The 17852-nt window shown below is 47.4% G+C and overlaps 1 protein-coding gene across 2 annotated transcripts; it reads right to left on the bottom strand.

The window, feature by feature from the left end:
- Positions 1–2205: 2205 nt before the first annotated feature.
- znrf2b (zinc and ring finger 2b) lies at positions 2206–17505 on the bottom strand. Of its 2 annotated transcripts, none has more exons than XM_072692632.1 (5): positions 17004–17505; positions 7902–7997; positions 7130–7235; positions 5716–5784; positions 2206–4600 (listed from the first exon to the last, which is right to left on the bottom strand). In XM_072692632.1, exons 1-4 carry the CDS (start codon positions 17248–17250, stop codon positions 5727–5729), a joined length of 507 nt encoding a protein of 168 aa, XP_072548733.1. In that variant the 5' UTR covers positions 17251–17505; the 3' UTR covers positions 2206–4600; positions 5716–5726. The 2 variants fall into 2 exon arrangements, with proteins under 2 accessions (XP_072548733.1, XP_072548732.1); XM_072692631.1 differs by having other exon boundaries at positions 5711–5784.
- Positions 17506–17852: the final 347 nt, after the last annotated feature.

Here is a 17852-nt window from a genome sequence, read left to right on the forward strand (position 1 = left end):
CATGTCTGAATGCATTCAGGGCTTTAGGCCACAGGATAAAAGCTACTCTGCTGAACTTCCAGCTGTTCCCCCCGTCGACCACGAGTCCACTCCAGCGTCCAGCTCCAGAAAGATGAGGAACATCCTGCCCCGGAGTCCTATTTCTCCAAATTCTCCACATAATTAACCAGTTCAGAGGGGGGTTTGGGTGAGTTTGGGGGGTTTGGTGAGAAACGCTTGGTTCTAGATAACCTCCCCCAGTCAGAGCTGGGGTTCTACAGTGGAGGTTCTAGATAAGCTCCCCCAGTCAGAGCTTGAGTTCTACAGTGGAGGTTCTAGATAACCTCCCCCAGTCAGAGCTGTGGTTCTACAGTGGAGGTTCTAGATAACCTCCCCCAGTCAGAGCTGTGGTTCTACAGTGGAGGTGAAGGGAAGCAGACGTCTGAAGCTCTAATAAAAGCTCCTCACAGAAAGTTCTTCACCTAATGGTGATGAAGACGCTGCCTGATGCCTGAGACACGGTTCTACCAGAGTTCTGAGAAGAGTTCGGCTCTAGAACCTGCTTTTAAAATCAGATCATTAAAATGGTGGAGGGATACATGCTGCAGGGTGTAGTGCAGCTACAGAAAGTAGTCCCTAAAGAAAACTGCATTAGTTCAGATTCTCTATTCACTATTTTACCTTCATCATCATCATCATCATCATCATTCCATATAAGACTCAGAAGACTCGTGTAGCTGCACTGGTGGGTTTGGAAAGGAGATAAATTATGGGCTGTATCTGTGTTGTAGTCATGGCGACCAACACCTGGTTCCTTTCACATCCACTGTACAGATGTAATGGTTTCTTTTTGATAACCCCCCCCCGAGCTCAGCTAACACACAAGTTCTACAGAGAATTTTGGAAAACCAGTGGCGTTCCCCTTCAATCTTCCCGTGTGAAAGTCCAGTAAGCTGCATGTCACTCTCGCTCTGCTGGAGCTCCACCAGGCCTGAGGAACAGGGACGGCCTGTACACAGTAGCTCAGCCTGGCTCCACACACACTGTAAACCTCCGCACACACAGAGCTGGAGAGCCTGGGCTTACAGCAGAGTGCCCCGAAGGTTCCCTGCGTCCACTCTCCCAGGAGAACCGGGAGATCGTCAGCGTCTAATAACTGATCATTGATTATAAATAATGAATCAAATTAAAGTCGTAGCTATGTAGGTGCTTGGTGGTTGCTCGGGTGTTGCTACGAGGTCGCTAGATGTTCCAAGTTTGCTTTGAGGTGGTTGCTATGGGATCTTTAATGGTTGCTGCTAGAGTGTTGCCTCTTGGTTGTTTCAGTGCCGCAGGTGATTGCCATATCTCTGATCTCTAATGGCAGCTACTGTATGATACTTTACAAGTGGTTTCTATGGGACCTTGTTTTCGTGGTTGCCAGGATATTTTTAGGTTATGGCTACAATGTCTCAAAAGTGGTTGCTTTGAATTCCCAGTGGTTGCTAGAGTATTTCATTGTGTTTGTATTCCAAGCTTTATGGGCGGTTTCTATGGGACCTCTAGCGGTTGCCAGGATATTTTAGAAGGTTTCTAGGATGTTGCTATGAAATCTCTAGTGGTTGCTAGAATGTTGCTTACTGGTTGATGTGGTGCCCCAACGGTTGCTATTGGTTGTCTAGTGGTTGATAGGAAGTTTCTATGGGGTTGCTACAGTATGATACTTTATGGGTGGTTTTATGGGATCTCTAGTGGCTGCTATGATGTTGCTTACTGGTTGCTATGCTGTTCCAAATGTTTGCTAGGATGTTTCAGGTGGTTGCTATGGGATCTATAGTGACTGCAAGGATGTCTTTCGGTGGTTTCTATGGGATCTATAATGATTGTTACAATGTTTATAGGTGGTTTCTGCTGGGTTTTCAGTGGTTGCTAGAGTAATGCTTACTGGTTGCTGTGGTGTTCCAGGTATTTTATAAGGTGTTGCTATGCTGTTGCTATGTGGTTGTTGATAGTGTCATCCTAGGAGGTTGCTGGATGTTATTAGATGTTTGGCAAGGGGCTGCTACCTAGTTGCCATGGCATGTCTGATGGTTGCAAGGGGGTTCTTAGGTGGTTGTTATTCTGTACAAAGTGGTTGCTATGTGACTGTTAGGTGTGTTCTTTTGTATCTGATGGATCTGAATCTATCAAGAAAGCTAGAGCAGGGGACACTAACCTTGCCCACCATTCATTCTTCTGGGAAAGGGCTGGAATGGTGTTGATACTCATATGACCTGGGCAGGACCGTGACGGGTGCGTCTACAGTACCTTTAGTTAGGGAACAGAACAGAACCGGCTCCAGGCCTTTTCATTTTGTGGTTCTGTTGTTCAGAAAAAAGTGAAGCTGTGCGGGTTTGTCCTTTTCCTCTGGGAGAGTGAGACTAGTGCACCTTCAGGACCGGCCCCTGTTCAGACTCCATGTACAGTTGAAGTTCTAGGCGTAAATAAATACAGACACACACTTCTACTGGTATTAGAACACGACCCTCTGCACACAGAGTCTGTCCCTCGCTGAACTCCTGTGCACCTGTGCTGGATGCGTCATTCTGACAGTCTGGGTTCAGCGTCCTCCCAGGTGGATCACAGCAATCCCCGAACATCACCGAACATCTCCAGCTGTGCGCTTCTTCTGAGACGTGGAGAACAATCAGAGGCCTGGAAACGCTCCGGTACCTGTACAGCAGTCCTGATTAAGACCACACAGGTGTTCAGTTTTCAGGTATTCTGGAAGCAGAGATGAGGAAAGCTGGCCACATGTGGAACCTGCTGGAGAGTGTGGTCAGCAGCTTTGTGGAGAGGAGCTGAGGGCCTCTGAAGGTCAAGGTGGAGCATTCCTGCTGAATTAAGGCTCAGAGTTGTGGCACTATTGCACTATTGCACGAGTACATGTGAACTGTTCACACTAGGCAGCTACATAAACCATCATGGTATGGGGGCGGTGGGTGGGTCAGACTGGAGCCACTCCTTCCTGACAGGTGGTATCGCTACAAACCTTGGGGCGTGTGCGAGCGAGGAGAGGGCTGCCATTGAAATGGCCTCCAGTGACAGGCAGGTGTGGGTTGGAGGTGGGGCGAATCTCAGTATGGCTGGCTTCCTGACTGGCACAAAATGGGAGGGGCCACCAAAGACCAGAGCTCCGCCCTCCACATCCCCCTTTCATCACCTTCCCCTGACAAGCCCTTGGGATCTGAAGATGAAGGCACTAGTGGACACAGCTGCAGGAGGGGCCGCCTCCCTCTCTGGGGGGCACGCCAGCGTTTCTAAGCCTGACCCTCGTCTGCAGAGAACGGTTCCTTAACACGGACCGGTTCCCCCAGCTTAGGAGAACCAGTCCACCACTGCTGGGAGGAGAACATTAACCAGAAGAATACAATCAAAAACACATTTCCTGGTTGCTAATATGCCTCTAGGTGGTTGCTATGGGATCTCTGGTGGTTGATAGGCTATGATTGCTAAACGGTTGCTATGACGTTCCATGTGGTTGCTATGATGGTTCTAGGTGGCCATTGTTCAATATTGAGTTGAGTGATGCTTACTGGTTGCTATAGGATCTCTAATAGTTGCTAGGATGTCCTTAGGTGGTTTCTATGGGATCTCATGTAGTTGACAGTGTGTTGCTTACTGGTTGCTATGGTGTCCCAAATGGTAGCTAGGATGTTTCTAATGATTTATATGGCATCTTTAATAGTCAGTAAGAGATTTCTAGGTGGTCTCTCTAGGATCTCTAGTGATTGCTAGGGCGTGGCTTACTGGTTGCTGTAGTAATTCAGGTGTTTGCTGAGGTGTTGCTTAGCTAATGCTAACTGCTAATTCTGTTACACCAGCTAACAGACGCCCACACTAACTAGTATTGCCCACGCTAAGTGGTCGGGTGAGAGGGAGGGCCAACCTACACGCCCAATTATGCTCTCTGACCTCTCAGACAGTGACGGATGGCTATGGCATCACTGAGGATCACACTTGTGACATTCGGCCATATTTCGAATGCAAACTAATATTTAAAGGGTTCAAGCAGACTACTCCTTCAAAAAGGGGTGGGGGCGAGTCGTTTACGGCTGCACTGGTACACTACTTGTAACTGAAGTCGGGTGCAGCTGCTGAAGCTCGTCAGTAAACAGAGAGTAACTGAATCTTCAGGGAGAGGTGTTGAGATGAGGGTCAGTGGTGATCGAGCGTACTCTACCGACACAGCAGATTATCATTACAAACGCTGGCGTGCTCCTTAAAGTGTGATGATCGGCCCTGGATGTTTGGGTGTGGTGGGTGGGCGGAGCCTAACAAAAGCAGATGACAGCAGGGCTGCTGTTTAGGTGACTCCTCCGAGAAGAGTGTCTCCAAAACCCCTGTCCTGAGGAACAGCCCTACAGGAGACGCGTCCAGTTTCAGAATGGCCTCAGAGACGGTGAGAGAGGTGGCGGGTGGAGTGTGATTAGAGGAAGAACTGGCACACACAGGAGTTTCCCTGAAGTTCTGTCCCTGTTGGCACTCTGGAGTTGATATGGTGGCTGGTGTGGACGGTGCTGACCCTCAGCGGTGAGAGGGAGCAGGGAGGGGGTTTCACAGGTCTGCTACACGGCTACGTCACTGCTCATCACCAGCAGCCCTGAGGTAAAAAACAAAAACAAAACACAGGTGGAATTAATGAGGATGAGGAGCAGAATCCAGGCCTGTCCTTCAACAGCACAGCTTCAGTGAAGTACGGCCCCTCCCACCTGCCCTAAATATCCAATCAGAAGGCATTAGAGGGAATCAGACTACAGCTGAACCCAGCAGAACCTTCCTAAAGCAGGTCTGAGTTAACCAGAAATAATAAATCAGCTGAATAATATTTACATATCATTACCTTTTACTGTCAAACACAGGATTATTATGGGGTTTTAATAAGCCATTAATAAACAGTTAATGAGTGTCATATAACAAGTTTTCAATAAACAATGAACTATAACAGGATAATAAGCCGGTGTTAACAGTGGATTATTATGAGAAGTTAATAAGCTATTAATAAACAGTAAATTACTAAAGGCTGTTATTAAGGTGGTAATAAACAGTCAACTAAAACTGGTCGTGAATAAGCCATTCATAAAGAGCGTTGAATTACAGGTCGAAATGTTAATAAACAGGGCAAAAAGAAAGAATAAAGTATTATGAGGTGTAATAAAATGTTAATAAACAGTGGATTCTACGGGGCATGAACAGACTTTTAATAAAGAGTGGGTTGTAATAAGGCATTAATAAACAGTTAATATGCTGGCGGTTGTTTTCTGTGCAGTGTGTGTGTTTATCTACAATATTAAAAGTAAATGGTTCTGTAAAGAACAATGGCAACTCTGAGGACTAGGTATACGTCTGAGCTACACACACACACACACTCACACACTCACACACACACACTCACACACACACACACTCACACACACACACACACACACACACAGGCTGTGAACACACAGCAGGTAGTGCTACAGCAGGCAGAGGAAGTGAAAGGAGGGGCAGGTTTGCTGGAAATCACGAGTTCTTTAATCCCGCAGGTTCTCCTTCAAACCACAGCAACAGTCAGAACACTCTCCGGTTCTAGATAACTCAAGTGAAGTCAAGTCAAGTCAAATTTATTTGTGTAGCTTTTTACAACTGTTGTCGTCACAAAGCAGCTTTACATAATTAGTACTTAATAAAGGACAGAGACAGAGAAGAAAGAAGGAATAACATAACTCACCTCACCTGTGCAGGTTTTAATCTGAAGGATGTTCAGGACACCACCTGTTCACCTCGAACCACTCATCAATGCACCTGTGTGGGAGGAGTCAGAACATTTAAACAAACCACAAACAGTCATTGTTTCTGTGATGTCATGAAAAAAGCAGAGCATTTAGCCCCACCCATTCAGCCTACAGCAGTTTAGCCCCGTCCATTCAGCCTACAGCAGTTTAGCCCCACCCATTCAGCCTACAGCAGTTTAGTCCCGTCCATTCAGCCTACAGCAGTTTAGCCCCACCCATTCAGCCTACAGCAGTTTAGCCCCGTCCATTCAGCCTACAGCAGTTTAGTCCCGTCCATTCAGCCTACAGCAGTTTAGCCCCACCCATTCAGCCTACAGCAGTTTAGCCCCACCCATTCAGCCTACAGCAGTTTAGCCCCACCCATTCAGCCTACAGCAGTTTAGTCCCACCCATTCAGCCTACAGCAGTTTAGTCCCACCCATTCAGCCTACAGCAGTTTAGCCCCACCCATTCAGCCTACAGCAGTTTAGTCCCGTCCATTCAGCCTACAGCAGTTTAGCCCCACCCATTCAGCCTACAGCAGTTTAGTCCCACCCATTCAGCCTACAGCAGTTTAGTCCCACCCATTCAGCCTACAGCAGTTTAGTCCCGTCCATTCAGCCTACAGCAGTTTAGCCCCACCCATTCAGCCTACAGCAGTTTAGTCCCGTCCATTCAGCCTACAGCAGTTTAGCCCCACCCATTCAGCCTACAGCAGTTTAGTCCCGTCCATTCAGCCTACAGCAGTTTAGTCCCGTCCATTCAGCCTACAGCAGTTTAGTCCCGTCCATTCAGCCTACAGCAGTTTAGCCCCACCCATTCATCCTACAGCAGTTTAGCTCCACCCATTCAGCCTACAGCAGTTTAGTCCCGTCCATTCAGCCTACAGCAGTTTAGTCCCGTCCATTCAGCCTACAGCAGTTTAGCCCCACCCATTCAGCCTACAGCAGTTTAGCCCCACCCATTCAGCCTACAGCAGTTTAGTCCCGTCCATTCAGCCGACAGCAGTTTAGTCCCGTCCATTCAGCCTACAGCAGTTTAGTCCCGTCCATTCAGCCTACAGCAGTTCAGCCCCACCCATTCAGCCTACAGCAGTTTAGTCCCGTCCATTCAGCCGACAGCAGTTTAGTCCCGTCCATTCAGCCTACAGCAGTTTAGTCCCGTCCATTCAGCCTACAGCAGTTTAGTCCCGTCCATTCAGCCTACAGCAGTTTAGCTCCACCCATTCAGCCTACAGCAGTTTAGTCCCGTCCATTCAGCCTACAGCAGTTTAGTCCCGTCCATTCAGCCTACAGCAGTTTAGTCCCGTCCATTCAGCCTACAGCAGTTTAGTCCCGTCCATTCAGCCTACAGCAGTCTCTAATCTGCGCTGTTACCCTTTATGGTAGATGCAGAGGCAGGGCAGGCGTGCGATGGTGTCTCCCTGCTGAAGCTCCTCCAGACATATTGCACATTCTCCAGCCTCCTTCGACAGAACATCCTCTAAAAGCACAGAACCAGAAATACAGGCAGTTCTAGACTGTGTAGTGTCCTTACGTGCTGTTTCTGCAGTAAAGGTACACCTTATGGACAAAAGTATTGGGACACCTCCTCATTCTTTCAGTGTTTCTTCTGAAATCAAGGGTATTAAAAGAGCTGATCCTGCTTCTGTTGGAGTAACTGTCTCTACTGTCCAGAGAAGAAGACTTTCTACTAGATTCTGGAGGAGGAGCATTGCTGTGAGGATTTGATTGCTTTCAGCGACAACAGGTCAGGATGTTGGATGATGATCACCACCCCACTTCATCATCCTTAACTCATTCCAAAAGTACTGGATGGAGCTCCACCATCATCATTCCAGTGAACACAGTTCTTCCACTGCTCCACAGCTCAATGCTGGGGGCTTCATACCCCTCTAGCCCACGCCTGGGCAGCATTTCCCAAGATATTTAAAGACATGTACAGTTACTCAGAGCAGCCAGCAGGGGGTGGTGCTTAACTACTAATAATACAGACTCCACCTGGCCGTTGCTGACTTGCTGACTGAGAACTGATTCAGAAAGAACTGAGACGTCACGTGATGAAGTGGAAAGTCCTATCAGGGGAAAACCAAACTGAGAGGGAGCTGCTCCTCAAAGCTCCGGCACTTCTGACCAGCAGACTACTCACCATTATACGTCACCCTGGGCTTTGTCAAACACACCACAAGGTGGAAGTCCATCTCATCTGAGGAGATAAACTTGGAGCAGACCGGACACTTCACACCTGCATACACACACACACACACACATGGTTAGACAACAATATTAAAATATAATCTGAATTAGCTGCACTTCTGTAAACAGAGCCTGTAAAAAGTATTCACCCCCTGTTCTAGCTTTTATAAACAAACCATGATCAATATTATTCCACTTTTTTACATGAATTTATTATTTTATTAATCAATAAAATGTGAATGTCAATAAAAATATATAGTGTACAATAAATGACTGCACATATCTTCACCCCCTTCAACTCAGCATTTACTAAATGTACCTTGGGCTGCAATAACAATTAGCTCTACCCATTCAGCCTATTGCAGTTTAGCCCCACCCACTCAGCCTACAGCAGTTCAGCCCCACCCACTCAGCCTACAGCAGTTCAGCAGCAGTTTACAGCAGAGAGTCTGTGTGGGTAGGTCTCAGTCAGGCTTGTATATCTGGACACTGCAACTTTACTCCATTCCTCTGCAAAACTGCTCCAGCTCTGTCAGGCTGCACGGAGATCGGGTGTGAACAGCCTGTTTCTTTCAGTTCTTTCAGCTTGTTGTCTTTAAACCATCTCTGTGTAGCTTTCACTGTGGGCTTCAGCTCATCGTCCTGCTGGACCGCAGTTCTCCTGCAGGCCGACTCATTGTCCTCCAGTTACTTCACAAGCCTTCTAGAGATGCTGCCCACATGATGGCGTGTTTGTGGTGATGAGCAGTGTTTGTTGTCGAGCAAAACATAGCGTCCAGTCTGATGTCCAGAAAGCTCCATTTTGGTCTCATCAGACCAGAGGACCTTCATCCAGTTGGTCTTGGAGTCTCCAAAAGGCCTCTGGATGAACTGCCGTGGAGGTGTAGCTCCATCTGCCGCCCTCCTATTCTCCCAGGGGTCCTAGGGGTCCTGGTGTCCTCCCTCACTAGTCTCTGGACGGTCTGCTCTGGGCAGAGTCACTGCTGTCCCGTATTCCTCCAGTCTCACTGACAGGTTTAACTGAACTGCAGCAGATGTTCGGAGGTCAGTCCTCCTCAGTGAGCTCCTCTCCGAGCTGTGAGGAGGGTCTTCTGAGGCCGGTCCTCCTCAGTGAGCTCCTCTCTGAGCTGTGTAGAGGGTCTTCTGAGGCCGGTCCTCCTCAGTGAGCTCCTCTCTGAGCTGTGAGGAGGGTCTTCTGAGGCCGGTCCTCCTCAGTGAGCTCCTCTCTGAGCTGTGTGGAAATCTTCTGAGGCCGGTCCTCCTCAGTGAGCTCCTCTCCGAGCTGTGTGGAGATGTTCTGAGGCCGGTCCTCCTCAGTGAGCTCCTCTCTGAGCTGTAAGGAGGGTCTTCTGAGGCCGGTCCTCCTCAGTGAGCTCCTCTCCGAGCTGTGTGGAGGGTCTTCTGAGGCCGGTCCTCCTCAGTGAGCTCCTCTCCGAGCTGTGTGGAGATGTTCTGAGGCCGGTCCTCCTCAGTGAGCTCCTCTCTGAGCTGTGTGGAGATGTTCTGAGGCCGGTCCTCCTCAGTGAGCTCCTCTCTGAGCTGTGAGGAGGGTCTTCTGAGGCCGGTCCTCCTCAGTGAGCTCCTCTCTGAGCTGTGTGGAGGGTCTTCTGAGGCCGGTCCTCCTCAGTGAGCTCCTCTCTGAGCTGTGTAGAGGGTCTTCTGAGGCCGGGCCTCCTCAGTGAGCTCCTCTCTGAGCTGTGTGGAAATCTTCTGAGGCCGGTCCTCCTCAGTGAGCTCCTCTCTGAGCTGTGTGGAGATGTTCTGAGGCTGGTCCTCCTCAGTGAGCTCCTCTCTGAGCTGTGTGGAGATGTTCTGAGGCCGGTCCTCCTCAGTGAGCTCCTCTCTGAGCTGTGAGGAGGGTCTTCTGAGGCCGGTCCTCCTCTGTGAGCTCCTCTCTGAGCTGTGAGGAGGGTCTTCTGTCCTCAGCTGGAGTCAGGATGTCTGATTAACCAGAGGCTGGAGCTTCCAGACAGGTGTGTTTATACTACAGTCATCTGAGATCACTCCCTGCACCCAGGTGATCTCCATTCCACTGACTGTGAGCCTACCAGCGCCACCTGCCTGCTGGAGCTCTGCTGGATTCGCTCAGCCACTTTAAAGAGGGTGAAGATTTATACGGTCACTGATTTTACAGTATAGTAAATAGTATAGTCTCTGTTCTGTTCTCACTTTCACATTTAAGAGGTTTTTAATTCTTATTAGATTAGAAGTTATTCCATTTATAGAGGCAATAACAGGAGAACACATCCAAGGGGTGAACACTTTTAATAGGCACTGTAAACAGTGTAAAGCCCTCCGGCTGTGTTTGTGTATCAGTGTGTTTTAATGTCATTCTTAATAGTGACAGATTTCCTAACCACAGTCTCTCTAATATACATCTCAACATACTGCAATTCCCAGCTGTTCCCACAACTCCCAACATCTTCTAAAAGGACCCGAGTTCTCAAAACTTCCCAAACTTCCTTAAAATTGATAACATCACTCATAACTGTTAACTATTCCCAACCATTCCAAAAGGAAATCTGTCACCCACTCATTCAGCCATGTCTCTCCTCTGCTGCGTTCTCTCTTCACTGACTTCCTGTAGCTGCTGCCCTCATCAGATTCAGACCCTGACTCTGGTCTACAAAGCCAAGACTGGACCAGCCAGCCCCTCCGTACTTGATGGCGATGGTCAAAAGCCTGATCTGCACCAAGAGCCCTTCCAGCTTCAAGTGCGGCTCGGCTCGACCCGCCATCCTTTAAGATCCACGGAAGACGAGCGTCCAGACTTTTTACTGTCCTGCACCGAAGTGGTGGAACGAGCTTCCCCTGGGTGTCCGAACAGCAGAGTCCAACACTCGCTGTCCTCAAACCCAGACTGAAGACCCTCCTCTTCTGAAAGCACTTGGGTGAAGAGTAGAGTATTATGGTCTGCATATTGACTTGTGTTTAGTAGAGTCTAAGATTAGAGGATCTGAAGTTTAGTCTATTTAAACTAGCTGAGGTTCTTCTTCAGTAAACAATGAAGCTCTTCTGTAAGTCGCTAAATGCCTTAAATGTAAATACAATTCTGAACAATTCTGGTACCTCCCAGCAATTCCCAACTTGAGTCTGTCCTGTTTGTGAATCCTCTATGACGTCTCTGTGAGGGTCTAATAAAGCCCTGGAGTCTGATCCTCTCCGTCTGATCAACACACACCTAAACCGCCACACAGCACAACCTTTACCCTCTCTCTGATTGGATAAAACACTTATAACATCTCACTGATCCAAACTGCTCTCTGAATCAAGGAAAACACAGCGCATCCAACAAGAACCACTCATGACTGTTAACGAGTCCCAACCATTCCAACACCATTCTGAACAATTCCAGTACCTCCCAGCAATTCCCAATTCCCACAACGTCTAACATCTAACAACTCCCAGAACCCCCCCCCCCCCCCCCCCCCAAACAATTCCTTAATTCTCAGCTACAGACACACTTCCCCAGCGTGCAACAGTGGAGTCAAACTCTGTTCTTCATGAATCAGAGGTGAAGAACGAACTGCTGAGTCACTCTACACACACACACACACACACACAGAGAGAGAGACCATGTGTGTGTGCTGTATGTGTGTGTAGTGTGTGCTGAACGGCAGCACTGCAGAACTGTTTTCCTGAATTATAAATTAGAAACACATTTGAACGTTTTTAGCCGTTTAGCTCCTGTCCATGAGGTAATAAGCAGAACTGCATCAGAAAGAGGAACCCAGCAGCGAGGCCGGACAGCCTTCCTCTTCTTCCAGTAAACACAAAGAAAAGGAGGAAGGATTTGCTGGTGCATGATGGGAAATGTGGAACTGAAAGTTTTAAGTGAAACTTGAGTCTGTCCTGTTTATGAATCCTCTCTGAACCTCTCCAACACTCGAGCTCACTCAGGAAAAACACAGCGCATCCAACAAGAAACAAAGCCCCGCCCATCTCCTATAGCAACACCCTTAAAACCTTAAGAGCGACCATATCAACACCCTAGAACCCATCGCTTAGCATCACCATCAGGAAAAACACAGCGCATCCAACAAGATCAGAAGTCTCCTCCCAGACGGGCGGGGCTTTGTTTCTCATTGGATGCACTGTGTCTTTTTTTCCAATGGTACCTCTGGCTGTTGCTAGGCTGTTGGTAGGTTGGATGGTTGCTATGTCATGTGGTTGCTAAGGTTCATACAGCAGTACACACACACACACACTCAACCAGTACAGTTACACCAGTACACACACACACACACACACACTCAACCAGTACAGTTACACCAGTACACACACTCAACCAGTACAGTTACACCAGTACACACACACTCAACCAGTACAGTTACACCAGTACACACACACATTTAACCGGTACAGTTACACCAGTACACACACACTCAACCAGTACAGTTACACCAGTACACACACTCAACCAGTACAGTTACACCAGTACACACACACTCAACCAGTACAGTTACACCAGTACACACACACATTTAACCAGTACAGTTACACCAGTACACACACACTCAACCAGTACAGTTACACCAGTACACACACTCAACCAGTACAGTTACACCAGTACACACACACTCAACCAGTACAGTTACACCAGTACACACACACATTTAACCGGTACAGTTACACCAGTACACACACACTCAACCAGTACAGTTACACCAGTACACACACACATTTAACCGGTACAGTTACACCAGTACACACACACTCAACCAGTACAGTTATACCAGTACACACACACATTTAACCAGTACAGTTACACCAGTACACACACACTAAACCAGTACAGTTACACCAGTACACACACACATTTAACCAGTACAGTTATACCAGTACACACACACTAAACCAGTACAGTTACACCAGTACACACACACATTTAACCAGTACAGTTACACCAGTACACACACACTAAACCAGTACAGTTACACCAGTACACACACACATTTAACCGGTACAGTTACACCAGTACACACACACTCAACCAGTACAGTTACACCAGTACACACACACATTTAACCAGTACAGTTACACCAGTACACACACACTAAACCAGTACAGTTACACCAGTACACACACACTCAACCAGTACAGTTACACCAGTACACACACACATTTAACCAGTACAGTTACACCAGTACACACACACATTTAACCGGTACAGTTACACCAGTACACACACACTCAACCAGTGCAGTTACACCAGTACACACACACATTTAACCGGTACAGTTACACCAGTACACACACACTCAACCAGTACAGTTACACCAGTACACACACACATTTAACCGGTACAGTTACACCAGTACACACACACTCAACCAGTACAGTTACACCAGTACACACACACATTTAACCAGTACAGTTACACCAGTACACACACACACTCAACCAGTACAGTTACACCAGTACACACACACATTTAACCGGTACAGTTACACCAGTACACACACACTCAACCAGTACAGTTACACCAGTACACACACACATTTAACCGGTACAGTTACACCAGTACACACACACTCAACCAGTACAGTTACACCAGTACACACACACATTTAACCGGTACAGTTACACCAGTACACACACACTCAACCAGTACAGTTACACCAGTACACACACACATTTAACCGGTACAGTTACACCAGTACACACACTCAACCAGTGTCACTCTCCATTGCTGTTTCTCACTCTCTCATTCTCACACAATCCCTCACTCTCACACTCTCAGATTCTCTCACTCTCAGACACTCTCACTCTTACACTCTCTCACTCTTACACTCTCTCACTCTCAGACTCTCTCACTCTTACACTCACACTCTCCCAGACTCTCACACAATCCCTCACTCTCACACTCTCTCACTCTCACACTCTCACTGTTACACACTCTCACTCTCTCAGACTCTCACACAATCCCTCACTCTCACACTCTCTCACTCTTACACTCACACTCTCCCAGACTCTCACACAATCCCTCACTCTCAGACTCTCTCACTCTTACACTCTCTCACTCTTACACTCACACTCTCCCAGACTCTCACACAATCCCTCACTCTCACACTCTCTCACTGTTACACACTCTCACTCTCTCACTCTCACACAATCCATCACTCTCACACTCTCTCACTCTTACACTCTCTCACTCTCAGACTCTCTCTCTTACACTCTCTCACTCTTACACTCACACTCTCCCAGACTCTCACACAATCCCTCACTCTCAGACTCTCTCACTCTTACACTCTCTCACTCTTACACTCACACTCTCCCAGACTCTCACACAATCCCTCACTCTCACACACTCTCACTGTTACACACTCTCACTCTCTGACTCACACAATCCCTCACTCTCACACTCTCTCACTCTCACACACTCTCACTGTTACACACTCTCACTCTCTGACTCTCACACAATCCCTCACTCTCACACTCTCTCACTCTCACACACTCTCACTGTTACACTCTCACTCTCTCAGACTCTCACACAATCCCTCACTCTCCCACTCTCTCAGACGCTCTCACTCTCCCACTCTCTCAGACGCTCTCACTCTTACACTCTCTCACTCTCACACTGACACTCTCTCAGACTCTCACACAATCCCTCACTCTCACACATTCTCACCCTTACACTCTCTCACTCTCACTCTTACACTCTCTCACTCTCAGATTCTCACACAATCTCTCACTTTCTCACTCTCTCACTCTCCAGGCTTCACTAGTTCACTCAGAGCTAATCGAGCTAAATCTGCAACAGGCTGTAGAATCCAGACTGACAGCTGTGAAGCTAATGTAGCTAACAAGCAATGATAGCACATACCCCACCGATTAGCATGGTGCTAACTGCCTCTGTGGGCCTGTGCCAGTAGGGGGCAGTAGTAGAGAGCAACAGCGGGCAAGAGGACAGCAGGGCAGTAGAGGGCAATGGTGGGCCCTGCTTGGCCTCGTCTGCGAGGTGTGGGTCAGTTCAGAGAGAGCGCTCGGGTCAGCAGACCCTGATCCTGCAGGGAGGGGCGGAGTTATCATCGCTCTGGCAGCGGCAGGAGAACACACTCCTCACATGTTCCCACACAAAGGTCAGGGGTCATGGGGGCTGTGCTGTGTCTCATGTTCAGCAGAGACGTGTGTGTGAGTGTGTGTGTGTGTGTGTGTGTGTGTGTGTGAGTGTGTGTGTGTGTGTGTGTGTGTGAGAGTGTGTGTGTGTGTGTGTGAGTGTGTGTGTGTGTGTGTGTGTGTGTGTGTGTGAGAGTGTGTGTGTGTGAGAGTGTGTGTGTGAGTGTGAGTGTGAGAGAGAGAGAGAGAGCATGTCCAGGCCTTTTCCCCATGCACAGACACTCTGCAGCCAGGTGGGCAGAGTTTACAGTCATACACTGATTCTTCTAAAGAGGCTCTACTGTAAGAGTACATTAATAATAATAATAATAATAATAATAATAATAATACTGATAACAATACTACTAATAATAATACTGATAATAATAATAATGCTGATAATAATACTGATAATAATAATAACAATACTGATAACAATACTACTACTAATAATAAAACTGATAATAATACTGATAATGATAATAATACTGATAATAATAACACTGGTGATAATAGTAATAATAGTGATAATAACAACAATAATAACACTGATGATAATAATAGTGATGATAATAATAATAATAATGATAATAATAGTGATATTAATAATAATAGTGGTAATAATAATAATAACACTGATGATAATAATAGTGATGATAATAATAATGATGATAATAATAATCATACAGTCACACTTCTACAGCTCTCTTCACAATCCCAATGAGGCTTTACAATATAGTACAAAAACCTCTTAAAGAGAATAAGATAGTCCTTTAGAATGGAGGGGTTCAGAGGAGGGCTTTAGAGAAGGAGGTCTAGGATACCACTCTAAATCACACACACACACACACACACACACACACACAAATAATAATAATTCTCTTATTACACAGAGCAGACAGTATCTACAGCAAACACACATAAACACTGAATATAGAGTAACTCACACACAGTGTAAATAATGTATATACAGCATGAATATACATGATGGCAATGGTCAAAAGCCGATCCGCACCAAGAGCCCTTCGAGCTACAAGTACGGCTCGGCTCGACCCACCATCCCTCAAAATCCGCGGAAGACAAGCGTCCAGGCTTTTTTCTGTCCTGGCACCAAAGTGGTGGAACGAGCTGCCCCTGGATGTCCGAACGGCCGAGTCGCTCGCTGTCTTCAAACGCAGACTGAAGACCCACCTCTTCCGAGAGTACTTGGGCGAATAGAGTACTATGGTCACCTTATTGTCTTGTGTTTAGTAATGTCTAAAGCTTAGAGGTATCTTTTGAATTATTAGTCTATTCTAACTAGCTAAGGTTTTCTTGGGTAAATAGCAAAGCACTTTGTAAGTCGCTCTGGATAAGAGCGTCTGCTAAATGCCATAAATGTAAATGTAAATGTAAATGTAAATGAACAGCGTACAGTACACACTCAATAACCATATATATATATATAATGTAAATAATGTATATACAGCATGAACAGCGTACAGTACACACTCAATAACCATATATATATATAATGTAAATAATGTATATACAGCATGAACAGCGTACAGTACACACTCAATAACCATATATATATATAATGTAAATAATGTATATACAGCATGAACAGCGTACAGTACACACTCAATAACCATATATATATATATAATGTAAATAATGTATATACAGCATGAACAGCGTACAGTACACACTCAATAACCATATATATATATATATAATGTAAATAATGTATATACAGCATGAACAGCGTACAGTACACACTCAATAACCATATCTATATATAATGTAAATAATGTATACTGTGTAAACTGCAGGACCAGGTGAGCTACAGGTGAGCTACAGGTGAGCACCTCTATGGTAAAAGTTTCTGATAAAATGGCCAGTGGGTGTAGTTTGAAAGGTAGGTGGCCAGAATAACGTGAACACTGAAGTGCAAGTGTGAACCCACAGCTCTTACCTGTGAACAGGTGAGGTGAGAGGTGAGCCGGAAGCGACCCAATCACAAGTCCCGCCCCCTCAGCGCCACCTCCTGCTGGCCCTCCGCTGTTACCGGACCCCCGCCGCGCGGGCACAGGCACGTGCACGGGCACGCGCACGCTCGGTGCCGCTCCGTCCGCGTGCGCGCGCGACGGCAGGTCGGAGCCCGAGTACGCGCGCGCACGACCGTTAGCGGCGTTAGCGGGGCTGCTGGCTTTAGCGCCCATTCTGCCGCGCGCCCGCCCAAACGCCCACAGAGACACAAGCAACAATGATGAACAAAGATCAAAGGGAAAACCTTTCACGCGCTTTCACGTGAGCTCGTGCAGCTCTGCTCGGTCTGGTCGCCAGGAGCCGTGCTCGCGCTCCGCCGCCATGTTGCCCCCCGTGAGTTGGGTGGGAGGTGGGGTATAGGGGGTATTAAAGGTAAAGCAGAGCGTCGCGCGCTCTGAAATAATAAAAAAAACCCCTGCAGGAAGAGAAACGGAGGCGCGAGGGAGAGCGAGGAGGGGGCATGACCCGGCTCGTACTGACGTCACGTGACGCAAGAGCGCAAAGGGGTAAACACATCGGCGGAGTGGACGCGGGGGGGCGTGGGGGGGGGGGGGTGTTTTTTTTCCACACCTGTCTTCAGACACGTCCTCCTTTATCACACCTGTACTGCGGCAGACTCCGCCCTGAAACGCCGAGGGTCGCTGCTGAGCCAATCAGCTTTGGGCGTTGTGGAGCGTCGATAGATCTCGTATGAACTGCAAGCCAATAACAGCGCAGGAGGGGCGGGACTTGCCTGAATACGGGTGTGATAAAACGTCATCGTCAACATGCTGCC

This window comes from Salminus brasiliensis, chromosome 1, assembly GCF_030463535.1.
Source record: "Salminus brasiliensis chromosome 1, fSalBra1.hap2, whole genome shotgun sequence".
In the NCBI taxonomy this organism is placed as follows: Eukaryota; Metazoa; Chordata; class Actinopteri; order Characiformes; family Bryconidae; genus Salminus; species Salminus brasiliensis.

What these genes read in the sequence shown, in the direction of transcription:
- znrf2b (XM_072692632.1), bottom strand. Translation starts at nt 17,250, where the DNA reads ATGGGCGCTAAAGCCAGCAGCCCCGCTAACGCCGCTAACGGTCGTGCG. An exon ending in GCCCAGGGTGACGTATAATG is followed by an intron (nt 7,236 to 7,901) that starts GTGAGTAGTCTG and finishes CTGTGCTTTTAG; the next exon opens with AGGATGTTCTGTCGAAGGAG. An exon ending in CTCTGCATCTACCATAAAGG is followed by an intron (nt 5,785 to 7,129) that starts GTAACAGCGCAG and finishes CCTCCCACACAG; the next exon opens with GTGCATTGATGAGTGGTTCG.